The following is a 26072-nucleotide window of genomic DNA, read 5'->3' as shown; positions in this document are numbered from 1 at the left end:
TCATTCCTTATTCATCACAATCAACACTACTCTAATATGTGATGCCAAAAGAGGAGGAAATAAATGCACGCACCAAGCAAATATATGACTATATGTTCCACCTGGTTCCTTTTCAAAAAGTCCCAGGGTGGTTGGGAAAACGTCTGACCCACTGACCATGAAATATTGCCTGTTAAAAAGACAAAAAGGAGATCAGAGTGATGCTTAGACAGACAGAAAAAAGTGAAAATACATTTTCCCATGTTATGATTCAGGAACAATACAGGACAAGCCCTCTCCCATGTGTCTGTCAAGCAGGCCTTTGCAGGTATTTCGGGTTGAGCATCTCTTATCTTGAATCCCAAAATCTGAAATACTCCAAAATCCAAAACTTGTCCACATGGTTTACTGAGATAATGACACCTTTGTTTTCTGATGATCTGATGTGCACAAATGTTTTGTGTACAAAATTATTAAAATATTGTGTATAAAATTGCAAATATAGGTTGGATATCCCTTAAGCCAAAATATTTTGGATGTTGGATTTAGTGAGGATTTTGCAATACCAATATAACATCATGTATAAATTGACCTAACGTATTAGTAGAGGGCAGGTTTTGGGACCAAAGTTATGGGTTTTGTTGTGACCCATGGTTAAGTTGAGGATCATTTCATGGAGAGAAAAAAAGGCCCAGTGTTGCCTCAAGGGCCCTGTTGTGCTTCACCCCCAGTGCCATTTTTCCACCTAAGGTAAAGGTAAGATTTTGCCCTGACGTTAAGTCTGATCATGTCTGACTCTGGGGGGTTGATGCTCATCTCCATTTCTAAGCCAAAGAGCTGGTGTTGTCTGTAGACATCCCCAAGGTCATGTGGTCATTACCTTCCCATCAAAGTGGTACCTATTGATCTACTCATATTTGCATGTTTTCGAACTGCTAGGTTGGCAGAAGCAGGGGCTAACAGCAGGAGCTCACCCCACTCCCCAAATTCAAACCTTTCCACCTAGGCATTCAAAAAAGGCCAGAAACAGCACTGAGGTTTAATGATGACTTTGGGTTCTCCCAGAAAAGACTAAGTTCTAGTCTTTTGCCACTCTACTCAAAAAAAGGGAAGCTCTCTCTCTCTCTCTCTCTCTTTTTTTTTTGAGATAAAAGTTTAGATACAAAACTTACACTGACCCATAAGTAAGTTGACCTAGGTTTTAGGGGTGACTTTTCTGACAAAAATATTAGATTTATACATGAGTATATACAGTCCCTGTATATGCACATAATAAGAATTCTTAGAGATAGGAGCCAAGTCTAAAAATGAAATATATTTATGTCTCATATGCAGCTTATACACATAGCCTGAAGGTACAGTAGAGTCTCACTTATCCAACATAAACGGGCCGGCAGAATGTTGGATAAGCGAATATGTTGGATAATAAGGAGGCATTAAGGAAAAGCCTATTAAACATCAAATTAGGTTATGATTTTACAAATTAAGCACCAAAACATCATGTTATACAACAGATTTGACAGAAAAAGTAGTTCACTACGCAGTAATGCTATGTAGTAATTACTGTATTTGCGAATTTAGCACCAAAATATCATGATATATTGAAAACATTCACTACAAAAATGCGTTGGATAATCCAGAACGTTGGATAAGCGAGTGTTGGATAAGTGAGACTCTACTGTAATTTTATAAAGAATTTTAAAGAATTTTGTGCCTTGACAAAATATAAACAAGTATACTGTTGTTTATATGTGAATACAATTTTATACTCTACCAGTGCATTGCAAAATGGACAGACGGTTCAGACTAATCGTTACTATAAGCAATACTGAACATGCTGAACTAAGTTACTTGACAGATGTCATGTAACTTTACAAAAAACAGGAGAAACTTTTTGTTTTTCTATAAGGTAAGAGTGCTGATAGGTACCAAGTTTGATGGATAATATACTGCTTGTAGTGAGGCCGATGCTAGATTCTGTGGTGCTATTAAGTGTCAAGTCTTCTAGGCTTCTCCATTCATCAGAAGCGATTGCTTGGAAATGGTTTGTCACCGCCTGACTCACTGTTTTTGAAAAATCATCCCAGGCTGTCTGCTTGCGGATGTTTAACACACATATGGTATTTTCCATTTCGTGATCCTCTGTTGCAGAGTAGGCTGGTTCTACCTGGCTAACTGCTATCCGCAATGGCATTTTGAGAGCATCTGTTTAAATAGAAGTGAAAAGCTTGAATATAGCATCTTGGGCACACAGTGACACAGTTACTAAAAATACCAAAAGAGAAAAAAGATGAACACTATTTACTGCTACATCTTCAAAGCAATGCATAGTCCCTCGGTACAACAGATAGACCAGGATATAAACCCAACATTAAAAAATAACATTAACAACAAAAATTGAATTGCCTATAAAATTAAACAATCATTATAATTTCTTAAAAATTTTAACAGTAGATGAAAAACCTCTCTTATTCCACATATATTTGAAAATTACTTCAAGCGTGACAGATTCAATCATTCATATGCATAAAACACATTCATTTAGGAAACAGGCTGCAGGCTGTAGCTAGATCATGGTCTCTACCAATGTTCTACACAATGTCCTGATGTATTTTATTAAACCGTTTGAAGATGTGCTTTTGGTCACCAACAAATGGACCTGATTTTGAACTACTGTTGTGGCAAGGGAAACGTCTTATATCCCTTCTTGGAAGCTTGGTCTATTCCATTCAAAAATATACTTTATTGAGTCAAAGAGGTGGAAGGACCTTTGGAGGACAACTAGTCCACAGCTTTGTTTGATGGAGGATCCACAATGCAGGATGCAACTACAGCATCCATGACAAATGTCTATTTAGCTGTCTAACTGCCACTTATGATTTATTGCTCACTCTCTCCCAGTCTTTTATACTGTTAATCAGCTTTCACTGTTAGGAAATTTCTCTGCAATTTCCAGCTGAAGATTTTAAGTTTGCTGTCTGAAACAAACAAAGGAACACGGGTCTGTTCCATCTTCAGAGAACTGAAGATCTGTTATTGGTTTTTTCAGACACCTCTCTTCTCCAGCGTAAACATACTCAGCTATGTCAACTGTTCTTGTTTGTAGTTGCACCTAACTTTCTTAAAATGCAGTCCACAAAATTGGATGCAGTACACTTTAGATGGAGTAAACCTGGTTAGTGTTAACCTTGTTGCAACGGAAAGGCACCATCTTATAGTTATTTCTGCAGTGCTAATGACTGCAAGTTTGTCTGCTTTAACTGCCCAAGTAAACACATGATATCTCAGCACACAAACTATTCTATACAAATGCTTCACATAACACTCATGAACAAAGAGGACTAAGGAAAAAAAATATCGAATTCACTTCCTCAACTGAATCCTCAACATGAGAGAAGCCTCCCACAAGGATGGTAAAACATCCAGGCGTCCCCGGGGCAACGTCCTTGCAGACGGCCAATTCTCTCACACCAGAAGTGACTTGCAGTTTCTCAAGTTGCTCCTGACACGAAAAAAGTGTACATATGATGATGCTTCAGTAATATTTGGATTAAATCACAAGTTCCATGTAGTAAATGGCCCTTGTTGCAGGATTTATTCAGCCTATGCATACAATAAGGTACAAACAGAATGCCTTTCTGCTCTATGTGGAGAAGAATACTGAAGTAGTTATATATAGAAAAATCAAACACTGCCAATGCTTTTAAAACATTCTGTAGGAGTAAAAGTATGTCCACTATTCCTGGTCATTTCTTACAAAGTTGCTGTGGTCCAACAAAAACAAGGAAGCTAAATCCAAAACATCCTAAAAAGTCATGGGTGTCAAATTCATTTTCCCAAAGGACCGCATCAGCCTTATGGTTGCCTTCAAAGGGATATTTATAATAATAAGACTGAGATGTAACTACAGTAGAGTCTCGCTTATCCAACCTCCGCTTATCCAATGTTCTGTATTATCCAACGAAGTCTGCCTTTTAGTAGTTCCATGTTTTTGTAGTCAATGTTTTCAATACATTGTGATATTTTGGTGCTAAATTTGTAAATATAGTAATTACTACATAATGTTACTGTGTATTGAACTGCTTTTTCTGTCGGTTTGTTGTAAAACATGATGTTTTGGTGCTTAATTTATAAAATCATAACATAATTTGAGGTTTAATAGGCTTTTCCTTAATGCCTCCTTATTATCCAACATTTTTGCTTATCCAACATTCTGCCAGCCCGTTTATAAGTGAGACTCTACTGTATGTTGCTCTAGTACTGACAGCCTTGCGGGTCACATAAAATGACATGGAGGACAGGATTTGGCCCATGGGCCTTACATTTGACACGTGTGTGGTAAGTCAGAAAAGATGAAATATATATGGAGAAACATAAAAGTGTTTACTTCTATTTGTTGACATTTTACTAGATATAATAGGCTTCTAAATGTCTATGACTTCAAATTGTACTTTTTTGAGGGGATGGGGACAGGACTACAGCTCCCCACACCCTCCAGCCAGAATGGCCAGTGGCCACACTCACGGGGGATCCTGGAAGGTTTACAGTCCCAAATGTAACATTTCTCAAGCTGTATAAAGATTAACCTCTGGAAGCTGCATGTTGTACTGAAGTCACCCATGAGCTGCAAGTCCCACTCTCCCTACTTTTGTAGGGAAAGGCAAGACATGTTTGTAGTTGAAAATGCCAAACAAGGATTGCTAGAGGAGATGCAGTGGATAGAGTTTAAATGCAGTTCCTTGACCGATGTAAAAAGAGTACAGCTCAATGAATGCTTCCATTTAAAGTTCTACATGAGTTCCAACCCCGGGGACCCAACCATCTGGTGCTAATTTAGGGCTCGAGATGTGCTGCTTCAGCATATTTGATATCCAAATGGGGCAGACAAACTCATTTTGATACCCTGCCAAACCACAGAACTGAAGAGACCACTGTGAGGCTGGTGTTTGTAGGAATTTGGTATGGTGGGCTTCCCGTTTTAGCATAAGGGCACCCCCTGGGGGAGGGAGAAGTACCTGCCTTTGCACAGACACCTCTCATATGAATCACACTTTCAGCTGAGAGCTGGTATTACAGTACAAACTGGCAGGAAGCCACCAAGTGGAATGGGCCTATCAATGTCGCTTAGTGCATTAGGCAGGAGAAGTGTACTTTATATTCCAGCTCATTGTGATCTCAACAGGAAGACCTTCGGCAAATCTCTGTGGATGATATCTGGCTCTGTTTAGTAAAACGGGAATAATTAGATCAGGCATCCCACAAGATCATTTTACCCATGAAACAAATAAAGGAAAAATTAAATAATAACAGTGATTCATGCAATCATTTCCATTGAAGTCAATTAAATTTAACAAGATATCATAAAAGAACAAAAGTGATTACTGAAATGTTCCTAGAATAGGCCAATGATTTAAATGTAATGAATGATCAAAACTGCTAAGTGACTTGATTTTTTAAAATAACTGTTATACAGTGAGGCTTTGGTGGTACAGCGGGTTAAATCCTTGTGCGGGCAGGACTGCTGACTTAAAAGTTGGGTTGCTGAGCTGAAGGTTGCCAGTTCGAATCTAACTCAGGGAGAGAACGGATGGTAAAATCATCAAAAACATCGATGATGGTAAAAACATCAAAAAAACAGCCGGGCATCCCCTGGGCAACTATCCTTGCAGACGGCCAATGCTCTCACACTAGAAGCAAGTTGCAGTTTCTCAAGTCACTCCTGACATGAAAAAAGGCCTTGTATTTGCCGAGGTTTTTGTTCCTAGATCCCTGTGGAAACCAAATTTGGCGATGTTCAAGTTCCAATATATACTGTTTAACGGCAAAGTAAAATGGTATCTCTTACAAAAAATGACAAAGTCAAGATTAATTTTCTGGATTTTTTTTTAAATCAAGCCACAAAAAGAGAATCTAGGGATGGCTGACTCCATGTGCAAGTGAGAATGACATTGGAAAGCTTTCAGAAAAATTGACTCCATTTATAGAAAGTAGTTTGGTTGACATGTGAACTTGTCTAATCCACACTTCCCAAGGCAACATGCAAACCAAATCATGTTTTACAAGTTATAAAAATTCTGTACTGCAATTTTTCAATAAAAAATACAAATTATACACACACACACACACACACACACACACGAGGAAAGCCTGTATAAACAAAGCCTGTATTACTGAAAACAATAAACAAAAATACATTACAGTATATGTATATTTTGAAAAGTGCATACAATTTATTTATTTACTGTATTTTTACCCCGCTCTGTCTCAGCCTTGAAGGGGACTCAAGAGTGGCTTCCAACTTGGCAATAATTCAGTGCCTTAATAAGCATAAACATGCAATACAATATGCATTATACATTAAAATCAATAAAGATAATAAAAACCATAACATATTAACACATTAAATAAACTGTTAAAAATACAACAGACCAGAAATCATAATCCAGAAGCCATACAAAAAGCAATATAACAATCAGGAGAAATGTGTAAGCATAAATTCTTGTGGGAACCTGAGAAAAATCATTAACTCCTGTAGGAATATGTTGAAGTATATATTTAAGCCTGGAAAACTCAGAAATTGAGTTGAACGACTTACAGAGTTTGCTGCCCCACTGAATGCTTAGTGGGGCAGCATAGAGAGCTAGTATGCGGGAGGCAAGTGTGAAATAGAGTGTGGCCTTTAATGAAAGCAAAATTCTTCAGGAGAAGCCTCCAGTTACCAGAATTTCAGATACAGGATCTAACCTGATACAAGGTATATTTGTCAGCTTCTCTCTTTAGAAAAATATGCACATAAATGATAGCTGCTTCAGGTTTTAGTTTCAACTTTAAAGAGCTCTTCTTTCTAGGGTGCAAAACCATATCCTGAAAATACCTTCAGGACCTTTGATAGCCCAAAATCCAGACCAATATCTGGATCAGGTTTACCATCCCACTGACATGGAAGCCACCAATTGCTGCTGATACCCACACATCCACTAGCAGAATGGCAAATAAGCAACATACAACTTGCTAATAATACATAATTTCTATTAGCAGGCTTTTTAGCAACAGATGGGGATTGCTTGAATTTACAGATTTTATGAAAATGTTGACATGTGTATGACAGCTCTTACTCACTCAGATTTTCTAGAAGATGCTTGCAGTCGTCAGTAGCAACGTCATGCACTGTTCGGTTGCATTTGTCTTTCCTCTCGGCCTCCAGTCCCCCGTGGCTACACAAGACTTCTAGGCAGCTCTGGGAAGATAATAACTACATTACTTGAAGCTTCCAAGGAATTAACTTGAGCTGAAATTAACCTGACTGAACCATTTATTGCCTGAGGCAGATAGGTCTGAATTTCGCTTTTAGAATATCAATTTCACTCTTTAAAATATGCTCTTCCAAAGACTGGGAGTGAGATGGAGGGATCTATTAAGAAAACTGGTTTTCTGTTAGAAACAATTCTGTCTCTGAGTCTCCTTACATAGTGTTTTTCTAATGCCTGATTCCATAAATGCACACATTTTGCAATACAGATGTGTGAAACAGAAATGTGGGCACTAATATTAACAACTAATATGTCTAATCCATGGTGTGACCTGTATATTGTGTAATGTGCACATCAAACAGTATGGCCATCTCTCCACATCCCTTGTGTTGTACCTTAGCTCTCATCATCCCCAACCAGAAAAGTCATATTTGCATTGCTTGCATTTTAAAAATCTTTATGATTATTCGAAACAAATACACCAAACATTGAAAGCTATTCTACTGGAAGAGATCAGCAAGTTACCAGGAATAATTGTGTGCCATTTGTCATAATACACAAATTGTATACACATACGTAGGCCTGGCTTATTCCCATTGTTACTACTGGAGATATTTGTATATAATCTATATTATGAATTTTTGGAATTTTATTTAGGCCTGCATTTCTGTGATCATTTATGCTTCTTCCCTTGACGCCTGTATGAACGGTTGGTATTTACCTTTTTTATCTGTTTGTGATATTATATATTGTTTCTACCATTTGTCTGAAGTAGTTCAATGATTTATTACGATCCTGTTTGGTATGTATGGGAGTTGGAGTGCAACACATTTGAAAAGCAGCAGGTTAGGGAATGATGATGTAAAGTCTTTTAATAGCATGCATATGTAGGCAGAATATATGAAGAAGCTCTCAGATCTGAACAGAAGATTAATTATGTTGCCACTTCTTAAGGGAGCCTCTTTAGAACTCATCCAAGAGGAGAGGAAATCACTCGGTTACAGCCACGAATCTCCCTTTCAAAGCCCTAGTGCCATTTAAAGAAATTTAAAGAATCTATATTTATGAATTTAAAGGATACCTGAGCTATGCACACATGGGCAGCTTCCTGTTGATGACACAGACACTCAGTGCTGTTTTATATGCAAAATAGGTTTGAATTCCTACTTGGCTATGGAACGCACTGATTATGGGTGACCTTAGGCATGGCATATTCCTTTAGATCAGTGGTTCCTCGCCTGTGGGTCTCCAGATGTTTGGGCCTTCAACTCCCAGAAATCCTAACAGCTGGTAAATTGGCTGGGATTTCTGGGAGTTGTAGGCCAAAACACCTGAGGACCCACAGGTTGAGAACCACTGTTCTAGATTCAGAGGAAGATAATGATCAACCTCTTCTGAACAACAAACTCCTATGATAGATTCACCTTAAGGTCACCATAGATCCGAAACCAATTTGAAGGCATGTGACAACAAAGGAGCAGGATTTTCTGTTGGTGGACTTCTGTTGGCGGAACAGCAGAATCCATCAAATTTGGGAGGCGTGATCACCCCTCTCACTTCCAAACTAGAATATTGGGTTTAAATGTAAGCTTCCATTCTTGGGCATTCTTTACCAGAGACATCATTTATGGTCTCAACTGTACATTACAGCACCAAGTGGGCTTGCTGCAGAAACATACACTACAGATTTACTAGAAAATCTGAAGGATCCAACAATTTGTTCCCAACACTGTCATGCTCTATTTCTAATAGCAATCAGCTGGTTTAAGAAGCTAAGAAGCACAATATGGTGGACAGGGACGTTTCAAGTTTACCTTTTTATTTTATTTTATTTGTCTATTAACTGAAGGTAACCCCCCACCACAAATTCTGAAATGTGTGTAATTCTTTTTTATAGCATCCAAGTCTCAATCTACATGTTTACCTTGGAGCACAGGTTCTACCACAATGCTCTTGCTTGTGTTTAGGTCCCCAGTGGCAGCAATGGGTTAAACCCTTGTGCTGGCAGGACTGCTGACCTGAAGGTTGGGTTGTTGGCCTGAAGGTTGCCGGTTCGAATCTGAGGAGAGCACGGTTGAGCTCCCTCTGTCAGCTTCAGCTCCCCATGCGGGGACATGAGGGAAGCTTCCCACAAGGATGATAAAACATTAAAAAAATCCAGGCATCCCCTGGGCAACCCCCTTGCAGATGGCCAAATCTCTCACACCAGAAGCAAATTGCAGTTTCTCAAGTCGCTCCTAACACACACATAAAAATAGCACCCAGTTCTCAATCTACATGTTCACCTTGGAGCATAGGTTCTGCCACAATGCTCTTTCTTGTGCTTAGGCTCCATGCTGCGCTGAATGTTCTATATCACATGAACATTACACATTACCACCAGAAGCCCTGATGGAGCTTATGCTTATGTGCTACTACCATAAACTGGTCACTTGCAATGTCAGGTGATCAGTTTGTGGTGACAAGTTTCAACATATGGGCTGCAAGAGTATTAAAAGTAATTTATGACCTCTGTTCTTGAATTTTGAAGGTGAACCATAAAAAAAGCACTGTCACAGGTTGTTCATAATTCCTATGGAAAATAATTTCTGACAAATGAATGATCTCAGGTTTTATTACAGATACAGTAGAATAAATAAAGGATTTTTAGAACCTTCATGTTTGCATAAGTTTCTTTAGTAGAAAAGAATATTGTTTTATAAAGCCCTTTATGAATGTATTAGTCTTGAATCTCTGTTTCTTTCTCTTCCCATCCCCAGTGCTGTGTAACCATGCTTAATCTTGAGCCCATGTTGTGTTAAAACAATTTAACAGACAGACTGACCTTAAAACCTTTTGAGGCTGCTATGTGGGCTGCAGTCCAGCCCTCTTTGTCAGCATGGTTGATGAGATCTGCAGAAACCATGGCCCTTGCTTTGTGGTTAAAGCTGTCTCCATCACACTCCATGTCAAAGATGCAAGAATTAGCCTCTCCATCACTCGTGACATTTCCAAATTCTGGCTTCCCACAGCACATGAGATATCTTAAGCAGTCCACATTATCAGCATCCACAGCAGCGTGAAATGGTGTCCAGCCATCCTACAGAGATGGAAATATTTTCAAAAGGAATCAAACAAGCCCAGCTGTTGTGACAGTGGAGAAGGATAGCCATGTGCACACATTGGAAGAAAGGCAAGAGATGGAAATAATGAATAAACTACTGCTTTTGGAGTGATAGGGTCTAGAAATGTGAGTAAAACAAGAAAAATCACTCCTTGATTTTTAGCTGCATGAAACCAAATCACAGATACTGCCTGAAATAGAAGACTGATGTGACCATCAGCCTGGATCCTTGTCAGGTGTCTGATCTTGTTATGAGCAATGCTGTACTGCTTTATATGGGCACACTTGATCTCTTTGATTCTAAACATTGTTAAATCTTTCCATACATTAGCATAACAAAGTGAATGCAGCTGCTCTGGAATATCATTTTCAAATTTTAATTTTCTTTGGATGTATTTATTTTAAACAGCAAGCATCTAAACTTATATCTTTCTGTATTGCTATTCCCCACTCCCAATTAACATTATGTTTCAGCTGACTGGGCAGGTTTCTGCCTTCATCTTTATGACAAATTCTAAGTTGTGCCTTATTTTCCTATGTCCTTTTTTTTTAAAGCAACAGGGTCTAATATTCTACTTGTTTTCCAAATTCTGTGACTGGGAAACAGGTTAAGTATTAGACTTGTTTCTCAGTCACAGAATTTAGAAAAGTTACTACAGCTCTCAGAAGGAGCATGAACATTGCTTATGGTGGCTTAGAGCTATAGTCCAAAAATTATTCTTTTTTTAAAAAAGGTGTGATTAGTATTCGAAATTCATAGAAACATATTGGAAGAAAAAGAACATATGGATAAAAAAAAATTCTGGTAAGTACAGTTAAATTTCCTGCCGTATCTCATGGCTTTTGACTAGTGTGGAGCAACAGTAGCACAGCTGTCAAAATAAATCCTATTTAAAGCTAGTTGAATTTTGAAAAGTACCTCCTTCAGTCACTGGTAGGAATGATAATGATATTAATAATAATAATAATAATAATAATAATAATAATAATAATAATAATAATAATAATTAGCTAACATTTGATGCCCTATGAAATCACAAATTAGTTATCAAGTGTACTTGTTTTACTCTACCTCAATGGTTCTCAACCTGTAGGCTCCCAGATGTTTTGGCCTTCAACTCCCAGAAATCCTAACAGCTAGTAAACTGGCTGGAATTTCAGGGAGTTGTAGGTCAAAACACCTGGGGACCCACAGGTTACGAAACACTGCTCTACCTAATAATAGATGTAAATCTATGAAGGTTATGATGAAATATGAAATCTTGCTTACGCAAATTGAGTTGCTGTCTGTTATGAGACCTAGCATCACCTTACAGGGGAATAATAATAAGGCAGAGCAAGGATATTACAAAAAAGAGGGCAACTGCTTAAGCTAACCAGCAAGTTGGGAAATGAGTGTGGGTGAAAAGAATAGAACTGGTGTTATGGTTGAGCCTTCTGGCTCCGATACTAGGAGACGAGGTCGTAAGACTCCTCGAGAGTCAGACTCTTTTGAGGAGCGTGAAAGGAAGCGGCTCCGGGACTTATTTGCAGAATCAACTGACGAAGACTCTTTCGAGGGTTTTACCGAGGGAATGGAGGAAGAGGTGGTTAGCTCAGAGGAGGATGACATGGAATGGACTCGTGTGAGGGAGGATTTGGGTGTTCCTGGTAATGATAGCATGGGAGGCGACTGGCGGGTTGCAGGATCGGACCCGTGGATGGGCTGGAGGGATGGAACGGGATCCACAGCTGGGGATGCTGTGGGGCGTAGTCAAAGGTGTGTTAGTTCTGATGAGGATGATGATGAGGAGGCACCTGGAATTAGGATAGCAGCTGACAGCGATGAGGAGTTATGAACTGGCATAAAATGGGGTTTAGAATCAATGGCTAATTGCGTTGGGCAAGGTAATCTGGACGAACGCTTGGGCTCTTGTTGGGGAACTTCCTGAAGACGGGTGTGATTCGTTTGCTGAATACGTAAGTTACCAAGGACACTGGGCATAGACGGCGGGAGGAACTGTGTGGGCTTTTCCTGTGCAACTTGTGTTTAATCTTGATAGCTTGGACCTCCGTCGTCTTTTTGACGGACATTATTGCCAATTCTGGATTGACGCTGGACTGACTGACTGACTACGACTCTGGACTAACCCTTCTGTGGCTATCGGTGGAACTTGTGGAACCTAGACGTCTGCATTTGGCTTTCGACCTCGGACCGGATTGGGACCCCGCTGACCGTCGTTACCCTGATTGAAGTGCCTGGACCTGGTTTTCGCCCGTTGCACGGAGGAGCAACAGCCCGAGTTACTTCTGTAGCTCTTGAGTAGCAGAGGGGTTTTGTGTTCATTTTGCTGGGTTTTGTGTTCATTTTGACCTTTTGTTAACCAGTTTTTGTTTGTTTAATTGCCAGGCTGAAGTAAGCACCTTTGTTTTAATCCGGATTAAACTTCTGTTTAATCCGGTTTATTCTTTTGAACTATCTAGACTCAAACGAAGTTATTTTTGTTACTTTTCACACTGAAGACAAGTGTTTGCCTAGTCCTTTGTTTCCTACGGGCAATTTTTAGTTCTGTAACCTCAATAAACTGTGTTGTATTCTACTTGGAGCGTTCTGTCTTTGACAACTGGATTATTTCAGTGCAAAGCCATAAAAGACCTTTAATAAATGAAGCAATATTGCTACAAAATACATTGCATGCACTTGAATCAGCATTTTGGAAGAATGCGCTCTGAGTCATGGCTGTTAAAAAACACGCTTCCCATGGGTTTTCCAATTTAGCACTTATTGATCAATAGCTCAAACCTGAGCTACTCACCCATAGTTAATTTAATGCAGGTTTATTGGACTGCAATTCTATAAATGTTTTCTTGGAAGCGAATGTAATTGTTTTCAGTAAGATTTACTCTCAAGTAAGTCTGAATAAGAGTGAAGTTTTAAGAACTATATATCAAATTATGTGGGATGAAACCTGGCTGAAGTCAATGAGATTTACTGTACTTCGGAATAGGCACATACTGGCTAGGATCTTATTGGTGATATGCATCTGTGTAACCCTTGGGTATGCCACCAAGTGTATGTAATTTTCCGGAGATCATGGGAGGAAGGTAAAGTATCCCTTATCTGAAATGCTTGGGACCAGAACTGTTTAGGATTTTTTTTCCTGTATTTGCATTTATGCATATATGCAGTGCAGTCTTATTGTAAGGGGGTATTTTTCTTCTCTGAATGAACAAAGGCAGGATGGCCATATCTGATCATATCCCAGCAGCCAATCAGTGGATGGAGGGACAGAACTGCAGTGGACACCCCCCTTGTTGATATTGCAGACATAAGCAAGAATCAGAGAAGAGAAACAGGATTTGCTCTCTGATCAAATTACATAAGTACAATTGTAAAAACTTTGGTTCTGTCAGTCTGCTATATAGATCTCAGCTGTTGAACTGTCTTGTCAAAGTGGTACAAGGGTCTTTAAGAAACTAAGAATATAATAAAAAATAAAGTTATTATTAAGAATATTTTTTGTCTCCCACTGTGCCAGAAAGCAAAAATTCAAGCACACTAAAACTTTTCTGCATTATAGAGTCTATAATGCTTTCAATACTAAGTATTTACACAACACAGAACCTCCAGGCTATACACCATAGTTTAGTTTACCAGCTACATGAAAAAGACATGAAAAAGACCTGCTTTTGTAGCCCACCTGGGATCACACAGACATAAGGTTTATCAAGCACTTGGCAGCTTGTAATACATGGCTGGTGCGCTGTGAACAGCCTGGAGCCACATGTTGCGCAGGTCTGAGATATCACTTCCAAAACAATCAAATCCCTCTTGTGAAAGAGAGATGAGATTAGGAATCTTTGTTCACTAAATTCTATGTAGAATGGAGGGCATATTTCTAAAGTGTTTCTGAATGTGATATTTCGCAAAATATACACATGTGAGAACTCTGATGACGGTTGTATTTGTAAAGTTAAGGTTTTCAGTTTTATGCAGTTGAATTGGGAACTCTAAAGTCTTTATCATAGAGCTGAAATGATAAACGTGTGGCCCTCCAGACATTGTTGGACTGTACCCTCCCACCAGGCTTAGATTGGCTAGGGCTGATGGAAATGAACAACCATCATCTCAGGGACCTTACATTCTCCACCTCCAATACTGAGCCTATTCTCTTCCCTGTTTACTATTTTTATTTCCAGTTCACTCTTGTTCTGCTTTCTGCTGTGGTGATAACTCTACAGAGATTCCACAATATTCCTTGGTGAACAACTTTGGATTATGTAAGAAAAAGATTGCAGTAGCATTCCAAGAATAGATGTGATTCAATAGATTCACTCAGGCACTTATCACACGAGGCTGGCATACCACAATTACAGGAGGAAAATGCTTTTGCTTTCAACTTATCACATGCTGTTCTTGGGATCTCCCGGTGGGAAACAACCTGGAAAGAGTTTTTTTACAAACACGAATAATCCATTAGTGACCTCCTTTTGTAAAAGAAATACATTCCAAAGGTCTCTCTCATCACGAGAGAGTCAGGAACAATGTCATGTGATAAGTCCAAGGCAAAGACATTGTTGTTCTGCTGTAATTGCCTGCCTCATGTGATAAACTCCTCAGTCCCAAGCAAATGTATTCAATGCTGAAGGACACCTTGGAAATTTAAGCCCAAGGACAATGGCAATGTTCTAACTGAAAATATCATGCATAATTTTAATTCAATGTAACACACATTTAATGAATACAGCCTGTGGCAACCTGAAAAATCTGTCCACTCATTCTATCTTTATCAAAAGGGTCCTTATATAGAGTATAAAATCACAGCAGGCCATAATGCTATTTTTATATCTACTATTAAACTAAAACACAAACACAAAAAAGCTTTTTAAAAATCAATTTAAAGGTCAGTTTTGACTGCCTGTCATATGGCCAATAGGCTTGGAGCCAACCTGATTTTCCTTGGGAAGGAATTCCATACTTGAGCTAAAGGTACAGAAGAAGCTCTGTCTTATACACTCCTCAATGTAACTCTAACAGAAGTCAAGGTCTTCTGTAAATTTGGCTTCTAATTGTTTCTAAGAATGCGGCAGGTGTTCCTCAAGGGAATGTACATAATAGAAGATCATAATGGAGTGTAGGATTTAACTATTCCCTGTTGGATACATATAAGGATATGTGCTCACTTTGCATGGGGCGATGGCTAGTCCCTCTATGAGTAATTTTGTATCTCATGTCAGTCCAGAATTTTTTGCACCAAGATTTGTGTAAGATATGCAGCAAATGCACAAACTGTTAGAATTCTATTTATAGTAAGAAGTTTGACAACCACTACTGTTATGTTATTGGGCTGAAATCCATTTCTTTAAAAACACAGGAATTCTCTCTGGGAGGATAATATATTTGTTACATTTATTTATTTGCCCTATTTGTACCCCGCCCCTCTCAACCCCAAGGGGGACTCAGTGCGGCCTCACGTATCAACATGAATGTGTTAGAGCTGAACAAGGGGCAGCAGAACTAACAAATTAAAATACTTATTTGCTTTTTTTTCAACTACTTGGCCTTTCAAACTTTTCCCATTATATTTTAAGTATGCTATTACATTTTAATTGTGTAAAAAAACATACTCACACAGAGAGATAGCTTGGATTTCTGGGTTCTAAAAATGACTAATAATCCACAGAAAAGTTCATTGCCTAGCAAGAAGTATGTGAGTAACTGATTAATAATTTTGCTTGTTACTATTGCTGTAGACCTCTTTATTTCATATTATTCTAGAGCTGTTTTGCTGGCTCTAAACACTTCCAAGATTTATCCCACTGCCAAAAATGAATGGTGATTTGCCGCTACTTGATATTTCCAGGTGTATTGATTCACCTTTCAAACATAAAATCCTCAACTTTTGGTATAGTGGAATTGGGATTTCAATTTCACTGTAGTGGTTTTGAGGTATTTCCCCAGTGTAGGAAAATGGCCTCTGGGTTTCTAGAAAAAACCCACCCTTAATTTTGATTAAATGTATTGTGTTCACAAGTTTAGAAAGGAGAACCCGGTGGCGCAATGGGTTAAAGCTTTGTGCCGGCAGGACTGCTGATTGAAAGATTGGCGATTTGAATCCAGGGAGCAGGGTAAGCTTCTGTCTGTCAGCTCAGCTTCCCATGCGGGGACATGAGAGAAGCCTCTCACAGGATGGTAAAACATCCAGGAGTCCCCTGGGCAACATCCTTGCAGATGGCCAATTCTCTCACACCAGAAGCGACTTGCAATTTTGCAAGTCACTCCTAACATGAAAAAAAAAAACAGGCTTAGAAAAATAGTCTAGCCTGATTATGGAGTCTGATCTACCAACCAGCTTTTCATGTCTGTTCTATGGCTTTTACCATTGTTGCTGATCTATTTTTTCAGTGTATGGAGCTTGAATGTTATCTGTTTATTTAATGTGCTTAAAGCATTTATTCCCTGATATTCAGCTATTACTTTAGCAGCTTTTCTTTTAAAATATCTCTTGTTTTAAAAACTTTTAGTAAATACTAAAGTATTTGAACACTGGGGTACAAACTCAAATGAGAGATACACAGTGCTTTGTTGCTTCATATTGTTTCCAACGTATGGCAACACTAAGGCAAACCTATTATGGGGTTTTCGTAGCAAGATTTGTTCAGAGGGAACATATTTTCACCTTTTTCTGAGACTGAGAGAAGTTGGCTTGCCATGGGTCACCTAGAGGTTTTCCATGGACAAGTGGGATTTGAGCCCTTTTCTCAAACCACTACATCACACTGTCTCTCTACATATGCCAAAAGTTAACTATCTAAGATGTAAAGGCAATCCAAGGAAAATTAAGCCTGTCGCTGTTATACTTGCCATAATGAAACTTCTATTCTCATTATCCAGGACTCATTTTTTTTTTAAAAAAAACAGTTAGCCATTGCTACAGAAATATAATCTGAATGTCCACATATTTATTTATTGCATGCTAGTGATTGTCAAAGTGGTGTAGAGGTTCAAATGTTGGATTCTGGAACAAACATAGTTTGAATATTCTTTTCAGCCATAGAAACCCATTGAATGATCTTAAGTAAATCATTCTGTCTCAGACATAGAAGAGGGTAATAGAAAGTCTCCTCTGAAAAAAAATCCAGCCATGAAAACCCCATGAGAAGAAATAACTTGAAGGCATACAATGGAAACACCAATTTTATTAAAAGATTAGGAAGAACCTTCCCTATTTTGAAAGACTGATTTTATCTAATATAGAGATGGGGACCTGTCCCTCAGATGTTGGCAATTTTCAACTTCTAGTAAGACCAGGTCAGACATAATCAAAGATGTAGTTTAGCCAGATTTCGTGCTAGCGGTTGGAAACTTTCAAAGCAGGTGCTTATTTATTTATTTATTTATTTATTCATTTTAACCTGAAGAATTTTTATGCTTTCAGCACCTCTTTCTTTAGGATGGCTGTTCCCCTTGACTATTTTTCTGGGAAATATTAAATAATAACAAAAACAAACAAGCAAACCAACCAACCAACCAAAGTGTCTTGTCTCTTAAGCAAGGTACCAAGAGTATATCATTAATAACAAACAAAAAAATCTCTGCCAAAAGTTGCATCATTAAAAATGGGAATTTATGGGAGCAAGCTGTGGATAATGACACTTCATATATTAATTCTATAAAGCAGGATGACAGGAAAGATAATTATTGTAGAAATCCTAGAGGAAAATAAATAATTGAATGTTATTGGAGGTATTTTATGGTTGCACATAGCCACATAAAAATGAAACCTTTCATTAATACCAAAAGATTTCATACTGCACAACCATTAAGGTTATTAATAAATGCCCTCCAAAGAAATCATTTTGAAACACAGCAGTCCAGCAGTTAAGGATATTAATACATGCCTTCTGAAGCCATTTCACAGTGACTCACTTTTGTTTTCCTCAAAGTTTGACTTCGAGAAATGGGCTTTCAAACTTACACAGGTTGTTGCACTTCTGTCTGCTCCAGCTTCCAGCAAGAGTTTGACACATTCATTATTTCCATTTCCACAGGCCAAGAAGAGAGGTGTCTCTCCCCTTTCAGCAGCATGATTAACGTCAGCATGGTACTTGATTAATAATTCTGCACATCTAGAGATAAAAACATTGGCCAAAGACACATTAGAACATCTGACCTGGAAAAAAAACCCAACTTTCATAATTCCATTCAGCCCCTATAACATCTTCAAAAATATTTAAATATCCAATGGGAAAAGCATTTTTATCAAAAAATCTGAAGATTAGGGTGCATCTACATTGTAGAATTAATGCAATATGGCACCACTTTAACTGCCATGATTCAGTGCTATAGCATTGTGAGAGGTGTTGCTATACAAAGTCTCTGGTGAAGACTGTTGGTTCTCAGACTACAAATCCTATTATTCCATATGATAAAGCTATGGCAGTTAAAGTAGTGTTACACTGCATTCATGGTGTAAACGCACCCTTAGCATCCTACATTCATTCCAGGATTTGTACTGGACTATTAAAACCAGATCTTCTCATCCTGGTTTCAGGACACTATCTACAGTACTTATGTCTGAGGGTTACATATTTAACAACAGTTGCAAGACTGGTAAGTAAACGTGCAAAGGAATCTTATAGTACCTTTGAGACTAATTGAAAGGAAGAAGTTGGTAGCATAAGCTTTTGTAGACTTAAGTCTACTTCATCAGATGCATAAAATCTAGATTAACATGGCTATGCCTCTGAGTGGTAATGATACCAACAGATACATTCACGTGCCATCAAATATGATTTAAATAAGCATAAGTTCCATCACCTTCAGAATAGCCTGAATTGTCTCTATGTTTGTGGAGGCTCTTCTCACAAGCTGAAACCCTGGAAAACGGTTAATGTTTTCAGATATTACATTTTATGTTTGACCATGCCTACATAGATAAATAGATAAATGATATTTAGAATATGCTAAAAATGTTGCCTTTTGGCAGGAACTATCACATGGTTTCTATAAGGTTCAATCTATTCTTATGCAAGCCTTGTTCGACTTGTTTAATTTTGATTTTGAATAAAATGTTTCCCAAAGCATGTTGAATGCGTCTTTTTTTAAAAAAAAAAAATGCAGGAACCAACCCTTCTTCTTTCCACATTATTTCTGTATCTGATCCCAAGTTTTCTGTTGATGTTATGTGCTTTTTAAACTCAGACTCCAAAAAGTACCCTTTCTTTTGAAATGCCAGGACAGTGAGATCAATTCTGAGTCTCCTCACAACTTGTCTACTGAACTCTGGGCTGAGAGCTGACAAGTGACTGTCTCTACTGAAGGGCTGTCATGGGTAACTAGAATAACAGGGTTGTCACAGGTCAGGTATCAGGTTGATTGACAGCCCCAGTGGGAAAACTGCACCACACCTGCCTGAACTATGCATAGTTCTAGCCAATACTAATAGCATATTTGTGATTTGAATGCCAGATTGCTATGGCAGCAACAGTACCAGCTGCACAGCAAAACAGCAAGCAAAAAAAAAGAGACAATAGAATCTACAGAAGATAGGATTCATCAGACTGAATGCACTCACAGACATAATCCAATCTCTGCAGCACTGTCTGAATGCAGTTTAGATTCATACTATTCAAGGTTGAAATGGATAGACAGATACTAGACTGTCTGAAAAGAGTGGGCATCAGTTCTATTTCATTGCATTGTTTTGTACAAAGATGATAGAGTGCTAAGTGTAGTTAGCAAGAAAGGTAAAGCATTAAGCAGATATTTATGAAGACACAAGCACTTCCTTTCATGACAACAGACCTATTTACTCCACTGTGCATGATCGCAGTTTAGTCTTTAGAAAGATAAGAGGTATACACAAACAAATTATTGCTACAACTGTTAGAAGGAGCAAATAAAAAGAACTGTCAACTTGCTTGGGTTTCAGTATGTGATCAATGTCTTCCCATGTTATGGTTTCTATTCATAGAAAACTCAGTTTCAAATGTTCTTGTTATAAAACTGCAGTGAGAGAATTTATATTCATTTCTACTCATATGAGAGGTATGTATGCTAATAAGCTTTTATGGTTTGGCATTCTTTTTGCAGGACAGAGGGAGAAACACCCCCACCAACACCTGCATGCCCACACATAAACATGTATGCACACACCCGGAGAAACTACAGTTTTAAGTTATGTCTTTCTTGACTGAATCAATCTACATGTAGCATGATCTTTTTTTTCTACTGCCTTCTGCTTTGCTGAATATTATAGAGCTTTGTGAGTGCAACATTCTTCCGAATGAAGCAAGGAATGTTTGAGGATCGGGACATCCGTAGAGATACCAAGGTGCTTGTTTATAATGCTATTGTCCTCCCAACCCTGTTATATGCCTGTGAAATGTGGACGATCTACAGATGTCACACTCAACTCCTGGAATAATTCCACCAGTGTTGCCTCCGAAAAATCTTGCAAATCTTTTGGAAAGTCAGGCGGACAAATATCAGCATGCTGGAAGAAGCAAAGACCACCAGCATTGAAGTGATGCTCCTACGCCATCTACTCCACTGGGATGTTGGTGGACAGGAAAAGAGATTTAAAGATGGGTTTAAAGTGAACCTTAAAAACTGTGGTATAGACACGGAGTACTGGGAAGCCCTGGCACTTAAGCGCTCTAACTGGAGGTCAGCTGTGACCAGCAGTGCAGTGGAATTCGAAGAGGCACGAATGGAGGGAGAAAGGGAGAAATGTGCCAAGAGGAAGGCACGTCAAGCCAACCCTGACCAGGACTGCCTTCCATCTGGAATTCGATGTCCTCACTGTGGAAGAACATGCAGGTCAAGAATAGGACTCCATAGTCACCTATGTACCCATCACCAAGACACTACACTTGGAGGACCATAATACTCAGACAATGAGGGATCACCTAAGTAAGTAAGTAATTATAGTATTTTCCAGTGAATCATCTCTGCCCATAATGTATCCAAAATATGACAGCCTCAGTGAAACCTTGACTTCCAGTAAGAAGTCAGGCCTCACTAACTCAAGAAATTATTCATTTGTCTATTTAGCAATCCATTATGTCTGTAGAATTCTCCTCCAATACCACATTAATTCTCTTCAGCTTTCTTTAAAGCCCGGCTTTTACAACCATATATAGAAATAGAAAGTTATACTGTACATCACAGATAACTCTAACTTTGATAATTAATTATACAACCCCATTATATTGTATAAAAATACAACCAAATCCTGGTGAACTATAGTCGCCACATTGAATCAGCAGCCACATTTTCTTACACAAAAACACAATCTGAACATGGGAAAATATAGCAATCACATAGTATAGTATACACAAAGTATTTTCACTAGAGACCAGATGGCATCTCACAATTCTCAAGTGTTCCTTCTGTCAGTCATTACTGAACTCTGACAAAAGTTGCCTGTGCTTTTATTCTATTTCCTCAGGCACTCTGTTAAACGAAACATCCTTGTTCTTTGACTTATTATACTCCAACTGAGTGGGCTTTTTGCAGGCAAGCCATTTTAAGGATCAAAGCAAAATATCCATGAAGGCAGTTCTCCCCATCAGCTGCCAATTGCAGCACATGCTTTTCATTTAATCCTAATTTGTGAGCTCAAAGAAATCCCAGATAAGGATTTCAGCAAAAACTGGATCATAAATCAGTTCAAAGATCCAGCGAAGAAATGCACTTGAGAAAAAGAAGATACAGGAAAGAACATTCTTTCTAAATGAAATCTAAAATTAAATTTTAAAAATTGAAACGCATATTTGGAGACGTGTATACATTGCAGAATGATTTTATGCACATGTATGAAAAGGGACACCGTTAAAGGCATGACTTACCTTTAACAGTCACAGAAATTGATGTGTGCTTACAAAAAACAAAATCTCATCTCTCTAAGAAAAAAAAACCCCACAATAACAAATATTAGATACAAGAAGAGTTCATAAGATTATTGATTCTGTTTATACATCCCCAATTGTAAATACTTAAGAAGAACACAGAGTTACACATGGAAAAGGGATACTTGATACATGACTTACTTGCAGTGTCCCTGAGCAACTGCTGAACACAAGGGTGTAAAGCCATTTTTATCAACAGGATCAACTTGTGCTTTTGAAGTCAGCAGCAATCTTACACAATCTATAAATTGGGAAACATAAAAGACATATTTAAAAATGAAGAAATAAAAACCTGAAGACCAGATGGCATTCCTTAGAAAACATGCAACCAATAAAGGCAAAGTAGTATATGAGATGCCGCATGTTTAGAAGATGTTAGAATACTGTTTAACAATAAAATTATTTAACAAGTAAATATAACTTGAATGGCCAGAATCCTCTATCAGCTACTTAGTTAAGTATACTTAGATTAAATAACTAAGTTTTCCAGCTCTAACATCCCAAACCTGACAGAAACATCTTTCACCTATACTCCAGTCATTGGCAGAATGGATCTCTTTCTCCCCATGTTGTTGATACTCAGTAAAGTAGCTTGGAGAAGTTACACTTATGGAAACAGTGTCAAAATTATGACTAACTAGTAATCACAAATATGAATCAATTAAGGATTAAGGATGATGATTGCAACACTATAGCTACTTTACTGGAGATCAGCTACAAAGAGGAGAAGGAGGTCTATTCTGCCACGGATTGAAACATGGGTGAATCTTGTTTCCATTGGATTGGGGGTGGCAGGAGAAGTAACTTTGTTAAGTCCCTAATCCTGTACCAGTTATGTATACTCAGTTATTTTCAGAATAATACATCAGTAGGTTATGACAAGATTCTGGAGGATTTAAGATGAAGATTTTGGAAGCCTTCTATAATCCAGTCCCTCACAATACTGGGGAAAATGAAGAATATAGATGAAATGCTGCTGCACTGAATCTGGGGAAATAATGCAATGGGATTTATTCCCAGGAGAATGTAAGTAGAAGTCTCCATGACTCCATGCTCATATCAGCAATTTCTACTGCTCAGAAAAAATGTGCAACAGGGAAATATTCCGGTTCTGAAATTTGTCCCAATAGGATATGCTGGTCACTAACTTAGGATGCACTGACACCATGGGTCCCCAAACTACGGCCCACAGGTTGGATACAGCCCCACAAGGTCATTTACCCAGCCCGCGCCCTAAACTGTAGATTTAGAGTCACACACAACGACAAGAATCCTAGTTAACCTGACTATCCCATCAGTCAAAAGGAGACCCACACTTCCCATTGAAAGTTTATGCTGGTTAACATTGTTCTTCTTTTTCAATATTGTATTGTTCTTTCATATATTTTTTGCAAATAAGATATGTGCAGTGAGAATAGGAATCCCCCCCCCCAAACAATCTGAGGAACTGTAAACTTTTAAATAAAGTTTGAGGACCCCTGATCTACAACTTAATGCAATTTGACAACACTTTAACTTCCAAAGGTCAATATTATGGAATCATGAGCGGTATTGCCACGCCCCTGCCCCAGCCATCTGAGATACTGATTTAGTCGAATGGGTTGGGTTCAGCACCTTGAATAGCTCCTCTATAAAGTCTGGAACAGAAATAGTAGCAGATTTTCTGAAACTTCTAGCCAATAATGCCATTGGGAGATTTAGTCCAAAATGTAATTTTCGCAAGCTACAAATGAGATAGGATTGGGGATGGGAGATTATCTCAAATACTGACAAAATCTTTTTGGTTGCCATACATATACATGTCTCATGAAGATCATACTTCTATACACATTCTTCTGGAAATAAATCTCATTGAATTCTCCCCCCAGAGACAATAGCAGCAGTGCCTGGGACCAAATGGAAAAGTCGAAATTCAACAGTAGGGCTGTTTGTTCTACTGTGCATTTGAAGCTTGTTTTACAGTCGTGGTTGAAAGGTGCCCTAGATACTATTTTTAAAATAAAATAAATATTTAGGGAACAAATCCATCCTGCTGTCATAGCAGCCCAAACGACAAGACCCCTACGGTTGTCCTTCATTAAATTGCTGTGTGTTCACCATAACTTGCTTCGGTTATTTCTTATGGAGAAAGAACAGCAACTACTCCATTTCAGACCAAAGGATAACAGCTTTAGAAGGTTTGTTTTGACTTCCTTCCAACATGCTTTGCATGTACACACAAAAGACATCATCAACATTATTTGAATAAAACAGATTTCATTCATTTACTCTGGGGTCAATCCAACAGTCTGTTGACAGCTGCAGCTAAATTTTATTTCCTTTCTCTATTCAGTCAATGAAGCACCTAAAATGAGGGAATTTCCAAGGCTACGTTTACACTGTAATAATAATAATAATAATAATAATAATAATAATAATAATAATAATAATATCTTTATTTTTATATCCTGCCACCATCTCCCCGAAGGGAGTCGGGGCAGCTTACAAGCAGGACCAAGCCCAATAAAACAGAGTTAACCAGATAAAGACATTTAAAAATGTAAATAAACAGAAAACAAGCTAATTAAACTGTTAAATCAATAAAGTATGAAAAAATCATTAAAAATAAGTCAACACCAATCTCAACAATCAGAACCAGAACTATAGTGGCATATCAAGATTAGAGAGGGAGGGGGCTGGGCATGGACTTATGCAAAAATAGATTGTAGGGCAAGGATTGGGGGTAAAGTGCTGAGTTCAATCTAACAGTTAATTGGGTCTGGGCAATCATTAATGCAGCCTGAAACCACTTTAACTGTCATGACTCAATGTGATGAAAGCATGGGAGATGTTATACAAGATCTTCAACCTTCTTTGTCAAATAGTTCTGGTGCTTCACAAAACTGTATCACTGATGATTCTATAGCACTGAGCATTAACTCAACAGTGCAGATGTACATGTAGTCTCCCAGAACTAGTTTTGGGAGAACACAAGGGAATGCACTGGGGAGGAGAATTGCTCTCTCTCATTTCCACTTGATCCTGCCATTTTGGTCTGCTGAGTTGAGTGCAAACTATTTTTATACTTTTCTGTATGTGCTTAGTTGGAGTAAGATCAATGAGACATCTGAGCAGATACATGTATGGTCACATTAACTACTACAGCTTAACAGCCAATGAAATAACCACTTGAAAAAAACCCATACCTGTATGTCCATTCATAGCAGCAGAATACAAGGCAGAATAGCCATCTTCACAGGATTCGTTAATGTCCAGACCTTCTTCATTAAGCAGCATTGACAATAAAGTGACATTTCCCTGGGCAGCAGCTTGGTGAAGAAGGGTGGGCCTGCCACCCAGGGGGGCAGGACCACCGCTCATTAATAAAGGGGTTAGGGAGGGAGACCAGCCTGTGAGTTAAAAGCAACATCAATTAGAGAGAACACACACGAAGAAGCTAAAGAGGCACACTCGGCAAGCTATTAAACAATGTTCAACTCCCTGTCATTTCAGGCCCCGGCACAACTGAACACAGAGCTGACAAATGTTATTTTTAACCCTGAATCCAAAGATAATTAAAAGTCACACACAATTATGATGTTCTAGGCTCTGTTAGATATTTACTGTTGTAGATAAACACTAAGAGACAATAAAGAACACTTGGGTTGCATCTACACTGTAGAATTAATGCAGTTTGACATTACTTTAATGGGCTTTGTTCAACGCTATGGAATCATAGCAGTTGTAGTTTTCCAGGTTTTTAGCCTTCTCTGCAAAGGAACAAAGCTACAAATCCTAAGACTACACATCATTGAACCATGGTAGTTAAAGTAGTGTCAAACTGAATTAATTCTACAGGTAAATCC

The 26072-nt window shown here is 38.4% G+C and overlaps 1 protein-coding gene across 5 annotated transcripts in view; it reads right to left on the bottom strand.

Annotated features, from left to right (window-relative positions):
• Positions 1–26072, bottom strand: part of cttnbp2 (cortactin binding protein 2) — a 121856-nt gene that overhangs the window by 32247 nt on the left and 63537 nt on the right. For all 5 annotated transcript variants that reach the window (XR_010006687.1, XM_062982395.1, XM_062982396.1 and 2 more), the window contains 7 exons: positions 25413–25616; positions 22369–22468; positions 18291–18441; positions 10054–10308; positions 7099–7216; positions 1909–2184; positions 74–169 (listed from right to left, as the gene is read on the bottom strand). Coding sequence is in view for 4 of the 5 variants with exons in the window: in XM_062982395.1 (XP_062838465.1) it covers positions 74–169; positions 1909–2184; positions 7099–7216; positions 10054–10308; positions 18291–18441; positions 22369–22468; positions 25413–25616 (1200 nt within the window). In the remaining variant the exon portion in view is untranslated. The remainder of the gene's footprint in view (positions 1–73; positions 170–1908; positions 2185–7098; positions 7217–10053; positions 10309–18290; positions 18442–22368; positions 22469–25412; positions 25617–26072) is intronic.

Source organism: Anolis carolinensis, chromosome 5 (assembly GCF_035594765.1).
Source record: "Anolis carolinensis isolate JA03-04 chromosome 5, rAnoCar3.1.pri, whole genome shotgun sequence".
Taxonomy (NCBI): domain Eukaryota; kingdom Metazoa; phylum Chordata; class Lepidosauria; order Squamata; family Dactyloidae; genus Anolis; species Anolis carolinensis.
Note: the sequence above shows the minus strand (reverse complement) of the source record. Positions and strands in the feature narration are given on the sequence as shown.